The following is a 22,100-nucleotide window of genomic DNA, read 5'->3' as shown; positions in this document are numbered from 1 at the left end:
TTATATATACACCATCACTCCTTTTATTTTAATAAAAAAAGGACACCTATATGTTTTTAGTATTAATTAGGGGTTTTATGTTTGCTAGATTCAACAAAAGGCTCTGCAGGCATCCCAAAATTAAAAAGAAAGTATAAACCAAGTTTATACTTAGTGGGAGGAAGAAGACAAAAAGCTGATCTATACATTTTCAATTGACAAAAAACCCCTAACAAAAATTCACTATTGACTCTGTTCTTTTCAGCATGTACAAACAGATGAAATAGAAAGTCAACAAGCAGAACTTTTTTATTATAATTATCATATGCTGTTAGGATTAACAATAACTTTATATGCTACCATCATGAAGAGAGTAGTAATATAAACATATGTAATACTACACACACAAATACAAAGAAAAAACATGAGATTTCAGAGATGTGAATAACAGGTGTTTGGAGCTATGGCCTGGTTTGTTTTTTCAGTTCCTGGATGACTGTCTAACAGGAAAGTAGAGATTTTGAGATGCGAAGAAATTACTAAAGCAATGTTGTTGCCAGATGAAGAATTGTTTGCAGCTGGTGGATTAATACAATGCTTATTCTTCAAAAAACAGTGGCCAATGGAACCACACAATGCTTATTCTGTAGGAAGAAGAGCTGGAAAGCAACCAGCCCAGTTGTACCAAATTTTACTAGGTCACCAGGTGGTCAGGTATGACAGAGAGCCCCAGAACAGAACACATGCATAAAGGGAAGGGAACATATGTTAATGACTTTGGGGAAATGATTATCATATGTATGCTTCTTCTGGGAAAAGCTATAAATATATATGTAAAACATAGCATATAAACAGGAACTTTCCTGTACTTAGCATGTATTTCAGAGGAGATATCCCCTCACGCATTCAGGCAAATAAAGAATGCCTGCTTCTTCATGCTACATTGGTGTTAAGGAGTTTTATTTTTATGGATTTTTGGTAACAATGTGAAGCACAAGCAAACTGAAGAAAAATAAGTTTTACCCACTTGATATGTGGGTTAAGGAAGGGGGCAGAAAGTCTAACCACACATACATAAAATCTAAAAGTGCTTAAAGAAAACGACCTTCATACTTCCAAGAGTAAAGCTGTCATACTCCCCCCATCCCTTTAACAGCCCAGAACCCAAATATGTGCCAACTCTAAAGGAATTTTACATTCTACAAATGATTTGTATCTCCCTGAAGAAGTGTCATTACCTTATCCTTCAGCAAAATTTCATAAGTTGTTAGAAGTATATTAAATTTTAATCGCTTGGTCTGTGGATGCATCCACTCATGAGTTCTTATCTACAAGAAGAATCAAGCAAACTATAAGCTGGAGAAAAATGGTCTTATTGATCAGGATGACTTCAGGTACTATAGCAATATAGATGTTAAGTGACATACAAGAATCTGATCATGAACAAGGAACATAACACATAAAGCTTTTTTCTTAAAGTTATTAAACAGTGATGGTGGGGTGTTTGTTAGTTTTTGTTTGGTTGGGGTTTTTTGTGGATTTCTGTGTGTGTTTTGGGTTGTTTGGGTTTGGTTTTTTTTTGTTTTTCAACTTTAATGGATAAGGTTCCTTATATTCCTCCTTTTGGGAAACAAATTATGTCTGTTTGGCTTAAATGTTTATTTTATGCACCTAAATAATTGCATGACAAAAGACAATTTATTTTCAAATGCAAGGTTGCATTTTAAATCTTTTATTATTAAGCAAGAATGAAATTTTTCACATTCATTCATATCAGATCAAAATTTATGCTTTTAATTTGCATTTTAACTACATGCAATGTTTCAAATAATTATTTGCTCATTCCTAACCAAAATATTGGAGATTAGCATAAGACAGGAGCATGAAGTGAGCCTTATTTACCACTAATATTTCCAACGATACAAAGAAATACTCACCATATTTCTGCTAGTTATATCTCCTAAGTAAACCACAGCATTCATCTGAGGAGCCCAAGTTTGAATCTCTCTTTGCCAAGATGTCAAGGTAGAAAGCGGCACGACTAGCAAGAAAGGCCCATACAGTTGATGTTCGTGAAACAGGTAGTTCAGAAAAGAAATCGTTTGTATTGTTTTACCCAGACCCATTTCATCTGCAAGAATACAACTATTCCCTCTAAAAAACAAACAAACAAACAAACAAACAAACAAAATTTATAAATGCTTTCAAGTTAAAACCAGAAAGACTAATTTAAAACTACTTACTTGCACCATGAGTGGGCAAGCCAGTTCAGTCCATTTAACTGATAATCTCTTAACTCTAAACCTTCATGTCCTCCAATATAAGATGGTTGCTTCTTTAGTGCAACAAACCTCGGCCTCTGTTTTAGAATCTGTCAAAAGCAAATTGAGCATCAGTCCTACTACTAAGCAAAGTTACCAAAATGTCTTCTTACAGAAACAAAGTAGCAGTGGGATTCTGTTTGGTCACCAAGTCTAGTCTTTATTCATGACAAACATCTAGGCCATATAACAATATCCACCCATTTGCAAGCTAAAATTAGTTTGCTGATCTAAATTCCACAACAGAAGTGACAAGAACTCATTCACAAAGGTTACTTTTAAAACAAATTAAAGTAATAATTCCATCTTTGAATGGCAGTAAAATAAGTAGAAGCAAATACAGAATCATAGAATGGGTTGGGTTGGAAGGGACCTTAAAGAACATCTAGTTCCAACCTCCCTGCCATGGGCAGGAACACCAAAGTCTATTCTTAATAGTAATACTTCCTATGCATATAAATATAGCTATCGCTATTACTGTTCTGGACAGCATTCAAAAATATTTTATAATATGCATTTTTGAATGCATAGAATAGATCAGCTTTTAAAAAAATTATTGCAACTGTATAAATCCATTGAAATTACACACTCACCTTACACTCCTTAAATGGAGTAGTCTTGGATTGGTTTCTGCTAAAATACTCATCAATACACGTCTGAAATTTTTTGGCGATGAGAGCACCATCTTCCCAGCTACATTCTGAATAAGGCAGACCTTGCCACTTGCAATAGTAATCTGGATAACCAGCTGCTGATTTCTGATTTGAATGAGCTGCAGAAATGCATCAGAGATACGAGATCAATATTTTCTTTCTGTATTTTAAGAAAGCACTCATTTTAGGTGATAAGACAACATGAACTAGTTTCACAGCAAAGACAGTATGATAATTTTTCATCAAAGATTTGGTTTTGCCTTAAGCTGCTAGGGATATTAATAATCTAAATTTCTTAACTATAAATTCAACATGCAAGCAATAAACTTGTAATATTCTCAACACTGTTTTCCATCTGGAAGTTTGTCACGTACCAATTATCCTCTCCACTATTTGATACTGTTTATGTAGATCATCTGTAAGTTCCTGCTGGCAGTTATAATATTCCACATCTTCTGGAGAAGCATTTTTCAGCCTGAAACGGGAATTTATTTGCAGCACTTACTACATTGTGCAGTTCTAAAACTAAGAAAATCTGACAATTTTAAAGCTCTGAATGTAAGCACCATAGGAATGCTGCTTAGAGAGCTTCTTTGGAGAAGCTACAACTCTGGAATTCCTGCTATAAAACTGTTGCATCTGGCCTAGGTACTTTATCATTGATGACTGAGGAAGCTTATCAAGAGAAATTACTATCAGCTACATCTTGCACAAGTCATGCAGATGATTTACAATATCTGTTCTCAATACAGTTAGTGTAGTTCACATGGCATTTTCACAGAACAGCACAGATGGCTCACTATAAGAATCTATCTTATGAGTCACTAAAAATTCCACCACTGTTAATAGATTGTATTAAACATACTAATAAACTGGAATACCATAACATAGCACTAAAATGTAAGGAATTTTTTCATTTCTTGGTTCTGAGGCTTTGACAGAAGTTTGAGCCAAGAAAACTAAATGCTGTAATGTTTTGAGTGCTTTAGCCATTTCTGATTTTTTTAATCTCTGCAGCAATTCCCAAAGAACTCTGACCAAAATACAATCAATGACAAAATTAGTAAAAGATTTAAAACCAAACCAGAAAACTCACCACCCATCTTGTTAAAACTTCATTTATAACAGACATATTAAAATCTAGGTGCAGAAGCTGCTTCCTTAAAGCCCTGATTTTACAAGATGTGTGAGTATCGTCACTTGCTCAAGTCAAGTCAAGTCGGTGTGCTCAGAATCCTACAGGATCATAAGGTGTTAGGAAAGCTTCAACTTTAAAGCTTTTGTCTTCCTGTTGTGTACAGGCACTTAAAAACATCTATATTGTTACAAAAATATGCAACATGGAAATAGTTATAAAAATACTCACCAGCGTTTTGTTTCCTGATCTTTTTTCTTATAGTTGTCCAGTTTCTTCATTCCTTTAACATTTTGTTGCTTCAGTGTTTCCTCAGTTTCCCATGTATTATGGATGTGTGACCAGCCTTTCCATTTAATAAGATATTGTAATTCTCCTGGCTCCTTTGACTTTTCAAACCCAGTATTTGGGTCACCATCTGCCTCAACTGCATAGATGGTGGTTGCAGCACCAGTGGCTAATAAAGAAATCACACCATAAGGCTCAATGCACTGCTATAAATTAACCAGTAAAAAAACACACTGCAGAAAGCAATTTGTGATGGTCTTATATGAAGATGCAACTTGATTAATTATATCTACAATGCTTATGTCACTCTTCTTATTTGAAGAATTATGATGTAGCTATATTAACACATGCACAAGTATACCAACAAGATTTAAAAAAAGCAACCAAAAACCACTGCATCTAACCTATAGTAAGTATTTATTCTCATGAGAATTTTCTTAGCATTCCTAGTCTTTCTAATGATCCTGAGAGAATGCTCCAATAACAATGCTTGCTGTCATCTTTGCTATGTCCTTCTCATCTCTGAGAATATAACAGATATTGGGAATTGTCCTTAATCAGCCTTGAGACTTCAATAGCTTATTATTCAATTATTACTATGGATGCCATAAATAAAATTTACAGAATCAAAGAATGGTTGAGGTTGGATGGGACTTCTGGAGGTCATTGGTCCACCTCTATGCTCAAACAAGGTCACCTAGAACCAGTTGCCCAAGACCATGTCCAGATAGCTTCTGAATATCCCCAAGGAGGGAAACTCCACCACGTCTCTGGACGACTCCAACATGCAAACTGGTAACAACAGATGAGTAGAAGGATGAGGTACTCAACAACTTTTTTGCCTCAGTCAAGGCAGGAACTGAGGAGGCAAAGTCTCTCCCACTGTAAGTGAAGATCAGGTTCGAGACCACCTGAGGAATCTGAACATAAATAAGTCTCAATGACCTGATGAGATGCATCCCAGAGTCCTGAGGGAATCGGCTGATGTAGTTGCCAAGCCACTCTCCATGATATTCAAAAAATCATGGTAGTTGGGTAAAGTCCCAGGTGACTGGAAAAAGGGAAACCGCACCCATCTTTAAAAAGGGTAGAAAGGAGGACCCTGGAAACTACCGACCTGTCAGCCTCACCTCTGTGCCTGGGAAGATCATGGAACAGATCCTCCTGGAAACTGCTAAGGCACATGGAGGACAAGGAGGTGATTTGGGACAGCCAGCACGGCTTCACAAAGGGCAAGTCCTACCTGACCAACCTAGTGGCCTTCTATGATGGAGTGACTCCATCAGGGGACAAGAAAAGGGCTACATATGTCATTTATCTGGACTTCTGTAAAGCCTTTGACACGGTCCCCCACAACATCCTTCTCTCTAAATTGGTGGCCTATTTCATGGATAAGGAATTGGCTCCATGTCCAGATGGAGATCAGTGACGAGTGGTGTCTCTCGAGGGTCCATATTAGGACCAATGTTATTTAATATCTTCATCAATGACATAGATGAAGTGATTGAGTGCACCCTCAGCAAGTTTGCAGACAACACCAAGCTGAGTGGTGCAGTTGACACACCTGAAGGGTGGGATGCCATCCAGAGGGACCTGGACAAGCTCAAGAATTGGGCCCATGGGAGCCTCACGAGGTTCAACAAGGCCAAGTGCAAGGTCTGGCACCTGGGTTGAGGCAATCCCTGATATCAATACAGGCTGGGGGATGAAGGGATTGAGAGCAGCCCTGTGGAGAAGGACTTGGGAGTACTGGTAGATAAAAGGCTGGACATGAGCCAGCAATGTGCTCTCAGAGCCCAAAAAGCCAACTGTATCCTGGGCAGCATCAAAAGAAGCATGGCCAACAGGTCAAGGGAGGTGATTCTGCCCCTCTACTCCCCGCTGGTGATACCCCACCTGGAGTACTGCGTCCAGTTCTGGAGTCCTCAGAACAAGAAATACATGGATCTGTTGGAGCATGTCCAGAAGAGGGTCATGAAAATGATCAGAGGGCTGGAGCACCTCTCCCATGACGACAGGCTGAGAGAGTTGGGGTTGTTCAGCATGGAGAAGACTCCACCCTATTGTGGTCTTTCAATACTTAAAGGGGACTTATAAAAAAGATGGGGACAAACTTTTTAGTAGGGCATTCTGCTTTTGGCTGGGATAGAATTAATTTTCTTTATAGTAGCCAGTATGGGGCTATGTTTTGAATTTGTGATAAGAAACAGTGTTGATATATCCAGGGATGTTTTAGTTATTGCTGAGCAGGGCTTACACAGAGTCAAGGCCTTTGCTGCTTCTCACACCACCCCACCAGGGAGTAGGCTGGGGGTGCACAAGAAGTTGGGAGAGGTGGTTTGTCTTCCCAAGTAACCATTATGCATGATGGGCCCCTGCTTTCCTAGAGGTGGCTGAACACCTGCCTGCCAATGGAAAGTAGTGAATGAATTGCTTGTTTTGCTTTGCTTATGCGTGCAGTTTTTGCTTTCCCTATTAAACTGCCTTTATCCCAACCCATGAATTTTTTCACCTTTTTTATTTTTCTGATACTCTCCCCCATCCCACAGGGGAAAGTGAGTGAGCAGCTGTGTGGGGCTTAGTTGCATAGGGCCTGTTGCCATAGGACAAGGGGTAATGGTTTTAAACTAAAAGAAGGGAGATTTAGACTAGATAGAAGGAAGAAATTTTTTATGATGAGGGTGGTGAAACACTGGCACGGGTTGCCCAAAGCGGTGGTGGATGCCCCATCCCTGGAAACATCCAAGGTCAAGTTGAACGGGGCTCTGAGCAACCTGATCTAGTTGAAGATGTCCCTGCTCATTGCAGGGGGATTGGAATAGATGAACTTTGAAGGTCTTCCAACCCAAACCATTCTATGATTCTATGACATTTGCTTTCCTCCAGTCCTGAGGCACTTCTCCCAGTTGCCATGATCAAAAATTATTGAGAGTGGCCCTGCAGTGACATCTGCCAGCTCCCTCAGTACTCATGGGTACATTCCATCAGGGCCCATGGACTTATGTATGTCCAGTTTGCCTAAGTATTCCCTGACCAGATCATCTTCCACCAAGGGTACATATTCCTTGCTCCAGATTTCCCTCCCCAATATCGGGGACCAGGGATTCCTGAAGACCAGTCTTGATAGTAAAGACTGAGATGAAAAAAGCATTCAGTACCTCAGCCTTTTCCATGTCCTGTGTTATCAGGACCCTGCCCCATTCAGTAGTATGTCCATATTTTCCTTAGTCTTCCTTTTGTCACCTATAAAGAGGCCTTTGTTGCTGTCTTTGACAACCCTTGCCAGATTCAATTCCAAGCGGACTTTGGCTTTCCTAACTGTGTCTCTGCATGCTTCTATAGTGTCTCTGTATTCCACCTTCCATATACCTGCTCTTTGGTTTTGAGTTTTGCCAAGAGCTCCTTGTTTATCTATGCAGGCCTACTGGCAATTTTGCCTGACTTCCTGCTCTTTGTGATGGGCTGCTCTTGAACTATATCTCCCTAAACTCATTTTACTACTTCCCCCCCACCCCCCATCTTCAGAATCTTATGTGGGGTAATTTTTAATTAAATACAGTCAGTATTACAGCTGAAGCACACTAGCAGCAAGAAACAGACTCATTTCTGTGAGGAGAGCTAAATAAGGAAGTGGACCTAACCAGATGCAGGGGACAGATATAGAAACAGAGCATTGCAATAGTAAAAGGCATGCAAAATATAAGAAGCCTAGCCCAAAAGGCTTTTAACACTGCATTAGAGTAAGGGGCTAGAGTAAGAATACACTGGAAAAAAAAGAAGCAACACACGAGCAGGACACTGCATCTCACCAGCTGCTGGAAATATGAAACCCCTAGCATCATCCATAACATTACTTTTAGAACTGCACATGCAAGCACACCACTGAAATTTTATATTCCACCATCCATTGCACTGTATTGGGACTATTTGAAAATAAATAACCGAAATCACAATCTCAATGGTTCAGCCTTCCTAACATCATCCTTCATCATTCAGGATACTGGTTAGCTCTCGTATTCATTCCATTTTTTCTTCACCCTCCTGTATAGAGTTTATACCTATCAAATATCAATAAACTGTACAAATAGTGATGTAACAGTATGCTATGCATTTAAGCGATATGGAGCTATATTCCACTTCATTTTTTCTCTTTCACAGAATCACAGAATAAGCTGAGTTGGAAGGGACCCACAAGGATCATCGAGTCCAACTCCTGGCCCACCCCCAAGAGTCACACCATGTGCCTGAGAGTATTGTCCAAATGCTTCTTGAGTTCTGTCAGGCTTGGTTCTATGACCACTTCTCTAGTTACTTAAGCTCTTCTATGTTTTATTTTATAAGGCTTACAAAAGAAACATCCTTATGAGTAGGAAAAACAAAATAAGATTACTTCCTGGTACTTTAAAACTTCTTTACAAACATCACAGGTTACCTACAGCCGAGAACAATTGCTGTTGGCATTGCACCACAATGCAGTGCAACATCTTAAGAACACTGATAACAAAATTACCTCCTTTTCGGCCAATTCGACTATCCATAAACTTCTCTATAGTTTCAAATTCATCTTCTTCAGGCTGTGGGACATCTTCTCCACAAACTTCCAACAAGTCGTCAGAATCTGTCTTGGTTTCTTCAGCTTCTTTGTAACTAACATTGACTGTTGCCTGGCGACGAGATCCTCTCTTGTCATAGTCATCATCATCTGACGAATCAAGCTGCCTCTTTTTCTGTCCTGCAATCTTTTTGCCACTTTTTGGCTCAATTCTTGAAGGCAATAAGATACAACACAACAGTGGAGTTTCAACACAGACAACTACAAGCCTTCTGTATTTGTTTCTGAATACGTGTATTTCATGACTGCTCAGTTACACCAATTTCAGTTGGAGCAGACAGGAAAGAGGTATTCAACACAAATCACTGGTATGATAACATCTTTTGTAGATTAAAAAAAGTCTTCAAGTTCTGTAATAAATATTAATGTTTTCATTTGCCTGTATAGTAGTACAATACTTGATTCCAAATTAGAAATAGTACCAGAGTAGCTAAAATGCAAGACCTTCTTACCTGCTTGGAAGTTTACGGCTTTTGACTTTGTTTTCTGGCTCATAGTCAGATTCACTATCTTCACAACTGCTTCTCTCTCTATCTTCCTCTGATTCAGAATCAGAACTAGTTCCTGATACTGACCCTGACCCAGACATTTGCCAGTCTTCACTGTACATATTGAGAAACAAAATAGTAACTCACGTTAGTTTTCGGGGGGGGGGGTTGTTTTGTTTTTAAATCAAGCATTCACCACAGGCTTGCTGCTTTAATTTCAACATTCTTCACGGAAACAAAAATGTTATAATACTAATTTCAGCTAGAATGATGGAAAATTATCATGGATGGCTAACAGGTAAAAATACCAAATGGCTTCAAAGGGAATTGAATTCTATTATCAAGAGACAGATGTAAAGAACAAATCAAACCAAAAATATGGATTTCTGTATAAAATGCAGATTTAATAATTGATTTATTTTGACATGAATAAACCTGACATCCTTAATAACTTTAGTTGGAAAGATACATATTTACTGGAACTTACCTAGGCTCGTCATAAAAACCATAACATTATATTTTGCAGAATCCAAAATTCTCTAATAGCTATAGCCCCTGTGCCTCATGGGAATAATTAGCAACTTCAGCACAGGAACAAAAAATAATACAGAATCAGACTGGGAAACACACAGAAAGACTTCAACCATGACAATCAGAGGCACTGGCTCCCAAAAGCCCCCACTAAGCTTCCAATTCAGTGCTTAACACTCATGCAAGATATTATGAGCAAGCCACTTGTGACTCCCAGTGGCCGTATCTCTGTTCTCCTGCTTAGCTGAGATATTCTACTTTGCAAGAGGAAAGATGTACCCACTGATCAACAGTATCTTACCTCAGACTCTGTTTGTACAGAGAAATTTAATCTTAATTGCTTGGCTGGGGGTGGAAGAAAATCTGGCATGCATTTTTGAAAGGTTGCTAAATCTTTATACTACTATCTACTACCAGGCTTAGGGGGTCTTTGACCAAGATGATCAAATAGTACTAATGTCCTTCAAAAGTGAAATACTACTCAAAGACCTTTTCATTCCATTTCAGATCAGGAACCCTAAGAATCAGGGCTTTGACACTTCTTTCAATTAAATATGCAGTGGTCCTCAAATTACATTTTCATTGTGGTCAATACATCTGTGTGTCTTGGAAATACTATAGAATCATCTGTTTCCTTAAAAGATTTTTTTCTGTAAGCTGTAAATTAAAAAACACCCAAACAACAACCTCTCCCTCCAATAAAAGCAGAAAAAAACCCCACCCCAAACCAACCAACTCCCCCACCCCTATGTAAATACACAACTTGTATTTATTTGGAGATATATAGACAACATATAGAACACCACGCTCTTTACGGCTTGGATGCTGTACTAAGTTTATATATAGAAATCAGCTCTGCATGTCAGATAACAGCTGCAAACATACTTGTTCAAAATAGGTATAAATCAAAATTGAAGCACTGGATATATGGGGTTATTTGGTTACTAGTTTATAAACTATCTTTCCTGTAACAGATTATGTTGTTAGGTTTAATCACATTCTTAAGTAACAAAAGACAGAATGACAATTCACTCGAGAAGTACTATTTTGCATAACAGGCTCTTTTTGCCCCCCCCCCCACCATTTCTTGAAGATATTATATTGACAACCCTGAATATTGAGATGACTAAATTCTTGAAGATATTATATTGACAACCCTGAATATTGAGATGACTAAATTAACTGAAGAAGAGGAATGAAAAAACAATTCAATTTCTATACACTGTTCATTAAAAAAATACAAAACAACACAACAACAACCAAACAAAAACCACAAAATCACAAACAAAAACACCCCTCCCCTGCACACAAGAGGTCACTACCAATGAGAAGGTATAACCTTTTTCACAAACTATTTCATTTACAGCTTAAAATGAGCTAAATTTCAACTTAGGTTTATTGACTAGCCAAAGATGGTTTATTACTGTCAAACCTGTAATAATTGGGGGGAAAAGGTTGCCTCTAAAGTGTTTCAAAATTTGGCATTAACTATGGGATTCCAATTCAAATTTTATCTGAGACAACTTAATTAAGTAATTTCCTATTTCTTCAATAATTTTCAGAGAGGACCTTCAGCTCAAAAACATGCCACAAATAAGACTATTTTAAAAATAAAAAGTGCTGATGAATGTTTTTCAATAACACTGTAGGTAATACAGTCTCTTTTGCTCAGAAATGAATAGTGATATCATAGAATTATAGAATAATTTATGTTGGAAAAGACCTTTAATATCTATATATATTCCTTTGAGAGTATTTATTTTAACATATTTCAGAATGTTAATCAAAATTGAGAAGCGCAAGACTGTATTTCAGGTGCAGAGAAATTAAGACTGGCTAATTATAAGCATTATGTAGCCATAACAAAAAATTATTTATGAAAAACATCTTACTCTCTATGATTTTTCTTCTTGGCTTCACTGGAAGAGTCATCTGCAGAATCTTCACTGTTCGATGGATCCTGCAGATGAAAAAAAGAATATACACAATTCAGTACCACAAAAAGAATGAAGTATTTTTAGTATTAAAAAGATAATTCAGCTCCCACTTTCAAACTGAAATCCTATTCTTCGTGTCTTATCCTCTTCACCCCCCTCAGTGTACCCACTGATATTGAATAAGATCAGGATTGTTATTGATTTCATATTTCTCCATCTACAAACATACCATGTCAGCAGAACTCTAGAAACCACTACAAAAAAACTCTTTTAAAATATAATCATTGTGCCTACATATCGGCAGTTTAGACTGCTGCAAGTTAATAAACCAAGATGAAGGTTCTATCAAAAGCCTCATAAAACATCTTGCCCTTTGAGAGCTGTCTCACCTTTCATATACTCTCACATTTAAATACCACTAAGAAAATTGTTAGAATAGCATGTATGTTTCTTCTCTCTCCACTCCCAAACAAAAAAACTTAATAAATTGATGAACCCTCTTAAAATTATTTTCCTAAAACCAATCTCATAGAGATTAAATTTAAATCATTTTTACCCTGAAAAAGTCTTCAAGAAAAGAGTATTTAGCAAGACCTATAAACTAATATTTTAACTATATATAATTAACTCCTGTGTCCAGTTTTAATGATGAGCAGCAAGATCTGACTAAAAAAGAGACACACAGTAATGTTGACTTGCAATTACAATGCTTTTTTTTTAATAATGAAGGAAATATGAAAGTCTGCTTTCAAATAAATTCTAATTCACAGTCACTAGAGTCCTTAAAAGATATTCATACTGAAGAAAGTCAATTTTTGTTGAGCCTATGGCTTAGGTTTTAAAAATCTCTAAAATTGAAGTATGGTTCTTAAAAGACAAGAATTCTTTTATAACTGTTACAAAAGTTGCAAAAATCTAGCTTTCTACTCCACAGTGTTTTTGAAAACTTCAGCAGCTACCTTTATATAGAAACAATAGTGGAAAAATATTTTAGTATTTTTAACTGTCTTTATGGAACTCAGAAGGAAGAAATACAATGAAATTTAATACAACGTGACTTGAAAAAATTGTCCATCCATCACAGAATATCTAGCTAAAGATATCAATCTAAACTGCTATCATTATTTTGACACAACTCACCTGAAAACATGCAACTAAATATTCCCCCCATGTTTCCTTATAAACGTGTCAGTTATTCGAACATTACTTTTATAGAATAATACCAGATTTGTTAAACACAGAGAACAGAACTTGGCTCTACATAAATTTATTCTAACATATGGGGTAATGAGAAATGCATTTTTACATTTTATTTACTAACTTATATGTTATTCACCTCTTCTGAACCACTGTCTGATGAGGCTGCCTTCTGTTGTTGTTGCTTCTTGAGCACTGCTGATCTCTGCACAGCAAGTATACTTGGACTGGACTTCCAAAACTGAATTGGAATTCAGATACAAGAGTCATTTAAACCTATTGAAACTTTGCAGTTTACCACATACTTACTTTTCTTAAGCTGAGCAGCATCACTACTAAGATGAATCTCAATTTTATTATTAATAAAAAACTCACTACAAAATACCACATGCATTAATAATATTGGATAGCATTTTAAAGTAGTGAGACTTCTGTATAAAGGAATGTTATACAAGAATTGTTGGCACAATTTTTACACTAAGTATAACAATGGTTGTGCAGGCCTCTATTATTAAGATAACTCTTTTTTTTTTTTAAAGTAAATTTTTAAACTTATCTAGATAAGTCCTTCCAGGCCACTTTGCTGATCTATTTTTGCTTCATATGACAATATTGAAGTACACACAATCATAGAATATCTCGAGTTGGAAGGGACCCATAAGGATCGAGTCCAACTCCCTGCTCCTCACAGGACTACCTAACACTAAATCATATGAATAAGAGTGTCGTCCAGATACTCCTTGAACTCTGACAGGTTTGGCGCCATGACCACTTCCCTGGAGAGCCTGTTCCAGTGACCAATCACCCTCTCAGTGAAGAACTTTTTCCTAACGTCCAATCTGAACTTCCCCTGATGCAGCTTCATTCTATTTCCTTGACCTGGTCACCAGAGAGAGGAAATCAGCACCTCCCCCTCCACTACCCCTCGTGAAGAAGTTGTAGACTGCCATGAGGTCACCCCTCAACCTTCACTTCTCCAAGCTGAACAAGCCAAGTGACCTCAGCCACTCCTTGAAAGTCTTGCCCTCGAGGCTTTTCACCACCTTGTTCATCATCCTTTGGACACTCGGTTAGAGCATGGTGCTAATAATGCCAAGGTTCAATCCCTGTACAGGCCATTCTCTTAAGAGTTGAACTCGATGATCCTTGTGGGTCCCTTCCAACTCAGAATATTCTATGATTCTAATAGTTTGATCTCCTTCATATATTGAGGTGCCTAAAACTGCACACAGTACTCGAGGTGGGGCCGCACCAGTGCAGTGCATAGCAGGACAATCACCTTTCTCGACTGGCTAGCAATGCAGCTCAGGCCACAGTTGGCCCTTTTGGCTCCTAGGGCACACTGTTGACTCATATTCAACTTGCCATCAACCCAAACCCCCAGATCTCTTTCCACAGCACTGCTCTCTCCAGCTGCTTGTTCCCCAATTTGTACATACACCCAGGATTATTCTGCCCCAGGTGCAGAATCTGGCATTTGGTCATCTTAAATTGCATACAGTTGGTGATTGCCCAGTTTTCTAGTCTATCCAGATCTCTCTATAAGGCCTCTCTACCCTTGAGGGAGTCAACAGCTCCTCCTGGTTTAGTATTGTTGGCAAACTTAATGTACATTCAGTTCCTGTGCCCAGATCATTTCTAAAAACACTGAAGAGAAAAGGCCCTAATATTGAGCCCTGAAGAACCCTACTAATGACTAGGTCACCAGCCTGATGTAACCCCATTTACTACAACTGTGAGTCTGACCCATCAGCCAATTATTCACCCATCATTTTATGGACTTTCCTAGCTGTATGCTGGACATTTTATCCAGAGGGATACTGTGAGAGACAGTATCAAAACCATGAATATGAACAACAACAAAAAAAAAAACAAAAACACAAACACAAAAAAAACTATCCTTAACAGCCTCTCAATCTTACAGTAGGAAATATTTTATTACCCTTCATGTATATCATATCATCCAAATTAAGGGCCTATTACATAGAGAAACAGATGAGAGTTGAGGTAACTCATCCATTGCATTGAAGAGATTGCTAGACACCACTTTTAGGTAATTATCTAACTGTAGGTATTTACAGAAATGAGAACTTAGCAGCCCTGTTCATTAAGAGAGCTAAGTATGTGAATTCATTAACCCAATCAACATTCTAAGTAAAAGTTATGGGGGTTTTGTTTGTTTAAATCAAAACTACTTTTGCAACTATTCTGCACAGAGTATTTTTTTCCCCCACCAAAGGGTTAACTTATGTTTTGTTTTACCTCAGATCCATCAAGTTTGGGTGGTAGTTTAGCTTGAACTTGTTTCTTCTCTCTAGATGTGTCAGACTCTGAACCAGACTCAGAGTCACTGCTACCTGATTGACTGCTACTTCCATCACTACTGCTTCCAGAGCTTGAACCAGATCCAGAAACTGATGCTGACCCAGAATCATCATCTGACTGGCTGCAATTAGAAGTTAACAGGATATTACACAATGGCTAATTAAATAGGACTTTTTTTTAAAGTCACATAAAAAAACCTTTAGCTTCACCTATAAATCAATTGTTAGCTTAGCCCAGACACATGGATAGCATACAAATGAATGCACTAGATTAAATAAATCAGGAATGAAAATTCAGTTTAATCAGATACTTTTCACTAAACCTTAAAAGAAGCAGAAAGAGGAAGCAGCGAGGGAGGGAGAGAGGAGAAAGAGGAAGAACATTTATCATTAATTTGGAGGAGTAAAACAAGACTATTTCTCACCCACCCAAATCCTTACTTAACTTTAACAAACATAACATATTTTTGTGTATACACATACACCCAAGTGTTTTAAGTCTTTTTAGATCAGCAGTGTGTTGCTCCCCAATTTTTTATTTTGAGCACGCATTTCTTCAAAGCAAATATAAACTCTGTTTTGTTCCCCTACTTTTATTTTTTTTTTTTCATTAAAAGAATAAGGGGAAAAAGTATCTGTAAAGAAGTGCTTGCAAGCTACATTTAATGCTGTGATTTGGACCATCTATATACAAAATATAACCAAACACTTGATTAAATGTTTTTAAAAGTAACTGGAAAACCAGAAGTGTGTTGTCACACATAATATAAATCCATGCAGACCATCTTATACCATCTTATACTGTTAAAATAACAGCAGCAAAATTCCCACAGACAAACTCTGAATTTGTCACTAATTATATGACTTGTACTAAGTCATACATAATCAGTGACCTGAGCATACTCTTGAGCCACTGGATTATTCCACCTGTACATCTATTTCACACTAGATTTAACATATTCAAATAAAATAATATTTAAACATTTATTGCATGACTATTCAAAAGCATAAAAACATTTGGTTTTCTAAAATAATTTTACAAAGGAACCGAGTTGACACTTTAATCAAATTCCTCATTAGATTAAATACTAGCATACTTTAGAGATATCATGGGGGAAAACATTGGAATTACACCACACAAACAAAATGATTTAAAATTATGTACACTTGGTTTGCAAGCATTTAAAAAGAAACAACCGTTCATTAAAGATGATAACAAAATCCAAAACAATAAAAACCCAAAAGCTAATATCAAAGTCTAAGCCTATCACTGCCAGCATAATTCATCTGGCTGTCAACCAGCAAGACTGTGTGTGTGTGTGGGGGGGGGTGGTGGTAGGTTGATCATCTTCTGCACTAGAACACACTTAATTGACAACATTTAAAGCCACAAAACAGAACCACTACTCTCCCTGTTGCTAACACCAATTGAATCGTACTAGTGAGGGGGAAAAAAAATTAAGCTATTCAAACTGATTCCTGTAGACAGCACCTCAACCAACCATTTGCATCTGTTGACTTTTAAAGAAAGAAACAAACCATGATAAAACTTCCTTATTTTGAAGTGGGGGATATGAAAAAATATGACTGCTAGCTTTACTTATACTTGCTGGAGAGCAACAAAGTTGCTTCCCATTCCTGTCATCAAGGGCCTACTTCAGGCATGAAGCTATAATGCTAACATAATTAACCTGACTTGAAAAATAAAAGCAAGGCACCCACTGTAGAATATGACTGGAGTTTAAACTATTTACTAAAAATTATCTTGTTGGTATTTCTCCCGTGTGTCTAACTCAGAGTACATAAAAAAAAAAACCTGTAAGCCCTTTTAAGAGTCTCATCGAGTAAGTTTTTGGGGCCTTACATTTTAATTGGCACAGCGAAGCAGGGTACTCTTGAGGTGATGAAGAGGTATTTTATATGGAGATAACTGCTAGTCGCGGAATAAAGGAGAAATTAATTTTCGGTCGAAACCGATATTCTTTGTCAGAAAAATCATGGAAACACGGGTAACAATTGTCCTTAACTGCTCTCCACTGGTAAAGTTGCTAAAAGCTTATAAAGCTTGTCCAGCCCCAAACAGGAGATGTGGGCTGAGGAAATCTGGCACAATCTGCAGTTAGTTGCTGAGAAAATCCGAATTTTGGCAAAAGAAAAGACAAAAAAAACGTAGTAAGGAAAAAGGTCTGGTATCCATATGGGTGGAGGCTGGACTCAGAGCTGCAAAAAGAGAGAAATATGTTGCCGAGTAGCAACAGAAAGAGCTGAGTTGCAAATTGCCTAGGAGGCTGAAACAATAGCCTCCCTCAGGGCGGATTGAGAATTGAGTGCACAGAAGTTAGCCCCAAACCTGAAAAAACCTCGTCTGAACGATCTTGTCCAGAGACAAAGAGCTTTAGATTTGCAAATTAACACTGCTAGGGAAAGAGTGGAGAATGAACCAAGGTTTTTCTGCTTTGAGGAAGAGGTGGGCCTCCCTGAATATGATGTCACCTCCCTCCACTCCCTGGAGGAGGAGTTTGATTCAGCAAAGCCAACCCCCTCCTCCCCTCCTCACCCCAAGTTCTGCCCTCTTGTAAAGATGGAATTTGTTTACCTGAAGGTGGAGCCCACGGTAATGTATCTCACTCTGCACCAGATTTGGTTATGTGGTAAGAGAAAAGTAGTAATCATCCCAAAGAAAATGAAACAGAGAATGCGTTGAGAATTTCACTAATGGGGGTGAATGAAATAAAGCTTTCCGAGGAGGAAGAACATGGTGAAGAGCCCTGGTCTCTTGCCCAGGGAGCAACCTGTTGTGTGAAAATTTGGACTTGTTGGAGGGGGGAGAACCCACCCCTCTCCCCACTCCAAAATGTGCTAAAATTACCAGGAGAGTGTGGGAGGTGGCTGGATTCCAACCAATGCACGAGAAACAGCTGGTGCCCCATCGGCCTTCTCCCATGTTATTATTATTTATTGCAAACTTTAAGGATCGAGACCGAGAAAACAAATTCTCGGTGTTGCCCTCAATAAGTGAGCTGGGAGAGGGTGGCAAATCCAAATATCCTAAAAGCCTCCCTGAAAATAAATGGAAATTCAGTTTCCCTGTATTCTCAAGGAATCTTTGCAAAATGCTCCTACACTGCCACCTTCTGGTGGTAGCGAGTATAGAGCCTTGTCTGCCACTAGAGGCAAGGAACAGAATTGACAGTGTCATTCCGGATTAAAGGCCTCAGGTGCCTATGGTAGAAAACACAAAATACCAACAGATGGGTGGTTCTTCCTTTTTAAGACCGGTCCAAGTGGGATCAAGTTTTCTTTTTCTCTCCTCTTACAGGTATTCCAAAAGAAGAGGTGTTCCATGAGAGGATGAAGTGACAACAGGACTGAAGAGTTGCTGTTCTTTGCTGCATTGATTGTTTACATGTTTTTATCTTGATAGTTTTAAGATATTTATGTTTGTACATGTTTTATAAAAGTTGGTTGCAAGCAATGTTTTAAGATGTGTTTTCTCTCTGGTTGCCACAGTGGATAGAGAAGATTCCTCCCTAAATTTAACTTAGGTTTTCATATGATTATGGAACCAAATTTGTATACCTCTTCCTACCTCCTCAGAGCAAAGCATAAAATTACTATACTGAGGGACGCGCATGTAGTAATGGTAAGCAATGTGTAAAGCATGGTTATGCAGAAGAAGGGGATGTCAAACTGTCGGTGACCCCTGGAAGGAGGGAGAAAAGGGGCTGACAGAGGAGCTGAAGTAGCAGCTGGAAAGTTCTCTCTAGCTGTAGATGAAGAAGGCATAAGTGGTTAAGCTGACAAAAGAGAAGCAGCAGGTTTGGGTTTGAAAACCAATGAAGGGTTTGGTAAAGTTGGAAAGGTATTTGGTCCAAACCCAGGACCCTGAATGAAATGATATGCTGAGGAGATTGGAATGACTCAAATTTTGTTATATCTTTGACCCCCACCCCTGAAGCAATCCAGACGATTAGGTAGTAGAATTTTTTGTGAATGTAGTTTTCCCATGGTGCCCGCTGACTTTTTCTTCTTTCCCTGGGTATGGGTCTCGGGGATCCCCATGAAACCCGGTTGGTGAGAGGAATAAGGGTGGTTATCTGGAACATGTATATTAGTTTGGGTTAGAACGATACCTGGACCTGTAAAATTATGGACTCTAAAAGGCAAGGCAGCCTAACTATTAAAAACTGGCCTATCTTTAAAGTTTGTATTTTTTTAAAAGGAATAAAATACATTGCACTATCAATAAGCAATAAACAACCTTAAATTGAACTTACCATGTGTCAGAGACTGGAAAAATTGATGTCTTTAAACATTTTGGGATGCCTGTGTGTGTGAGAGGGGGCAGGTCAGGCCTTGCTCTGGTGAGACAGTGTCCTGCCCCACACCCCCCAGCTCTAGAGCATCCCAGACCCACAGTGTCTGTCAATCACTGGCCACACTGGAGGCAGTGCTGCACTCTGCCCTAACCCCGGCTCCTAAGTGGCGAAATGACCAAAATTCCCACCTGGGGGAAGGGCCCAGGAAAGCCAAAGGGTACTTAAACCAAAGCATGAGGCAAGCACATGTCTTGACCCTACCTTTCCTTGGATTTTATATCACTGCTGGAACCAGGAGTGGTAGTTATATTTGTTCTTTTCTTTCTTTCTTCTCCTTCTAATTCCCTCTTCTCGTAGTTTTGAGTAACTTAAAATTGGATGGGCTTGGAGTTTGCTAAGTTGAATGGGCAAAGTTAATGCCTTGTGAAATGTTTTGTGTTGATTGAATGCTGCTCTAAACTTTTGCCAAAGTTCTCTGATTTTGTGAAGTTGCCAGTAAAGTTTTTTTGTTGTTTTGACCTCTTGAGAATATCTTGTCAGTATTTCCCCCATGCATCTAACTCAGGGTACATAAAAAAATGTAAGCTCTTTTAAGAGGCTCATCGAGCAAGTTTTTGAGGCCTTACACTTGGTTAGTGATAGCCTTGGCTGCAGTGATCACAATATTGTGGCATTTAGGACCCAGCTGTGCACACTGAAGATTAGTACTAAGAAAAAGGTTTTAGATTTTAGAAGAACGAATTTCGGCTTGCTTAGAGCTCAGTTGTGAGGGGTTCCGTGGGAAGCTTCCACAGAGGATAAAGGACCTAGCGAGTGCTGGGAGCTTTTCAAGAAAACTTTCATGGAAGCACAAAAACAGTTCATCCCCTTTAAAGGTAAGGGAAGTAGGCGAAGCAAAAGACCTCCTTGGCTTAACTGGAAGCTTCTGAGTCCGCTCAAAACCAAAAGAGAAACATACCAGAGATGGAAAAGCCGATGAATACACCTTGAATGCTACAAGGGCATTGCCAGGGTGTGCAGAGATTCAGTTAGAAAAGCAAAAGCTCAGCTTGAATTGAAATTGACCAGACACATCAAAAGCTACAAGGAAAGGTTCTTCAGGTATGTAAACAACAAGCAGAAACAGAAGGAAAATATTGGCCCACTGTTAAACAGGAGAGATGAATTAGTCACCGACAACACTGAAAAGGCAGAGGTTCTCAACACTTTCTTCACCTCTGTCTTTACCAGCACTGATGGGCCCCAGGACCTGGAAACAAGAATCCAGGCAGATGCAAACACAGACCCACTGGCAGCGAAGGAAGGGTTGGTATGTGAACTGTTACAGGAGCTTGACCCCGACAATTTATGGGCCCTGACAATATCCACCTGAGGGTGTTAAGAGCTGGCTGACATTGTTGCAAGGCCACTCTTCATGATCTTTGAGAAGTCGTGATGATTGGGGGATCTGAAGAAGGCTAATGTTACCCCCATCTACAAAAAGGGCTTAAAGGAGGATCCAGGAAGTTATAGGCCCATCAGTCTTACTTCAGTTCCTGGGAAAGTTATGGAACAAATCCTCCTGGGGCCTATCACAAGTCAGATGAGACATGTGGTTGGGAAAAGCCAGCACAAGGGCAAGTTGTCCTTGACAAACCTGATAGCCATCTATGACAAAGTAACCTGCTCAGTTGATGTGAGGCAAGCAATGAACACTGTCTACCTGGATTTCCCCAAGGCTTTCGATATGTTTTCCTAGTCTCCTGGAGAAACTGATGTGTTATGGTCTAGACAAGTGGTCTGTGCGGTGGGTGGGGAACTGGCTGACAGGCCACACCCAGAGGGTGGTGGTAAATAGTTCCTTTTCAAACTGGCAACCTGTCACAAGTGGGATCCCCCAGGGATCGATATTGGGCCCATTGCTGTTTAATATCTTCATAAGTGATCTGGTGGATGGGATGAAGTGCACCCTGATGAAGTGTGCCAATGATGCCAAACTGAGTGGGGAAGTGGACACTTGGGAAGGGAGAGCCACCCTGCAGGAAGACCTGGATAGGCTGGAATAGTGGACTAACAAGAACCTTATGAAGTTCAACAAAGACAAATGTAAGGTCTTGCACCTGTGAAAACATAATCCAGGAGCGCAGCACAGGCTGGGAAAGGGACCTGGGGGTCCTGGTGGACAGTGAGCTCAATATGAGGGAACAGTGAGCTGCTGTGGCAGAGAGCCAACAGGATGCTGGGTTGCATAAACAAGGGCATCACCAGCAGAGATAAAGAAGTCATTATCCCACTCTACTCAGTGCCTTGTCAGGCCTCACCTGGAATACTGTGTTC

General features: G+C 38.9%; 1 protein-coding gene across 6 annotated transcripts in view; it reads right to left on the bottom strand.

Annotated features, from left to right (window-relative positions):
* Positions 1-22,100, bottom strand: part of LOC138102695 (chromodomain-helicase-DNA-binding protein 1-like) — a 75,381-nt gene that overhangs the window by 33,984 nt on the left and 19,297 nt on the right. For 3 of the 6 annotated variants that reach the window (XM_069000423.1, XM_069000417.1, XM_069000419.1), the window contains exons 3-13: positions 15,404-15,587; positions 13,281-13,382; positions 11,900-11,967; positions 9,441-9,590; positions 8,887-9,140; positions 4,320-4,545; positions 3,328-3,428; positions 2,894-3,072; positions 2,223-2,350; positions 1,917-2,133; positions 1,218-1,307 (exon numbers count right to left, since the gene is read on the bottom strand). In XM_069000423.1, the coding sequence (XP_068856524.1) occupies positions 1,218-1,307; positions 1,917-2,133; positions 2,223-2,350; positions 2,894-3,072; positions 3,328-3,428; positions 4,320-4,545; positions 8,887-9,140; positions 9,441-9,590; positions 11,900-11,967; positions 13,281-13,382; positions 15,404-15,587 (1,699 nt within the window). The remainder of the gene's footprint in view (positions 1-1,217; positions 1,308-1,916; positions 2,134-2,222; positions 2,351-2,893; positions 3,073-3,327; positions 3,429-4,319; positions 4,546-8,886; positions 9,141-9,440; positions 9,591-11,899; positions 11,968-13,280; positions 13,383-15,403; positions 15,588-22,100) is intronic. The other 3 variants (XM_069000420.1, XM_069000421.1, XM_069000422.1) reach the window with 3 other exon arrangements.

The sequence above is a fragment of the Aphelocoma coerulescens genome (assembly GCF_041296385.1).
Source record: "Aphelocoma coerulescens isolate FSJ_1873_10779 chromosome W unlocalized genomic scaffold, UR_Acoe_1.0 ChrW_unloc_scaf_1, whole genome shotgun sequence".
NCBI lineage: Eukaryota > Metazoa > Chordata > Aves > Passeriformes > Corvidae > Aphelocoma > Aphelocoma coerulescens.
The sequence above is the reverse complement of the archived record's forward strand: the minus strand, read 5'-3'. Positions and strand labels throughout refer to the sequence as shown.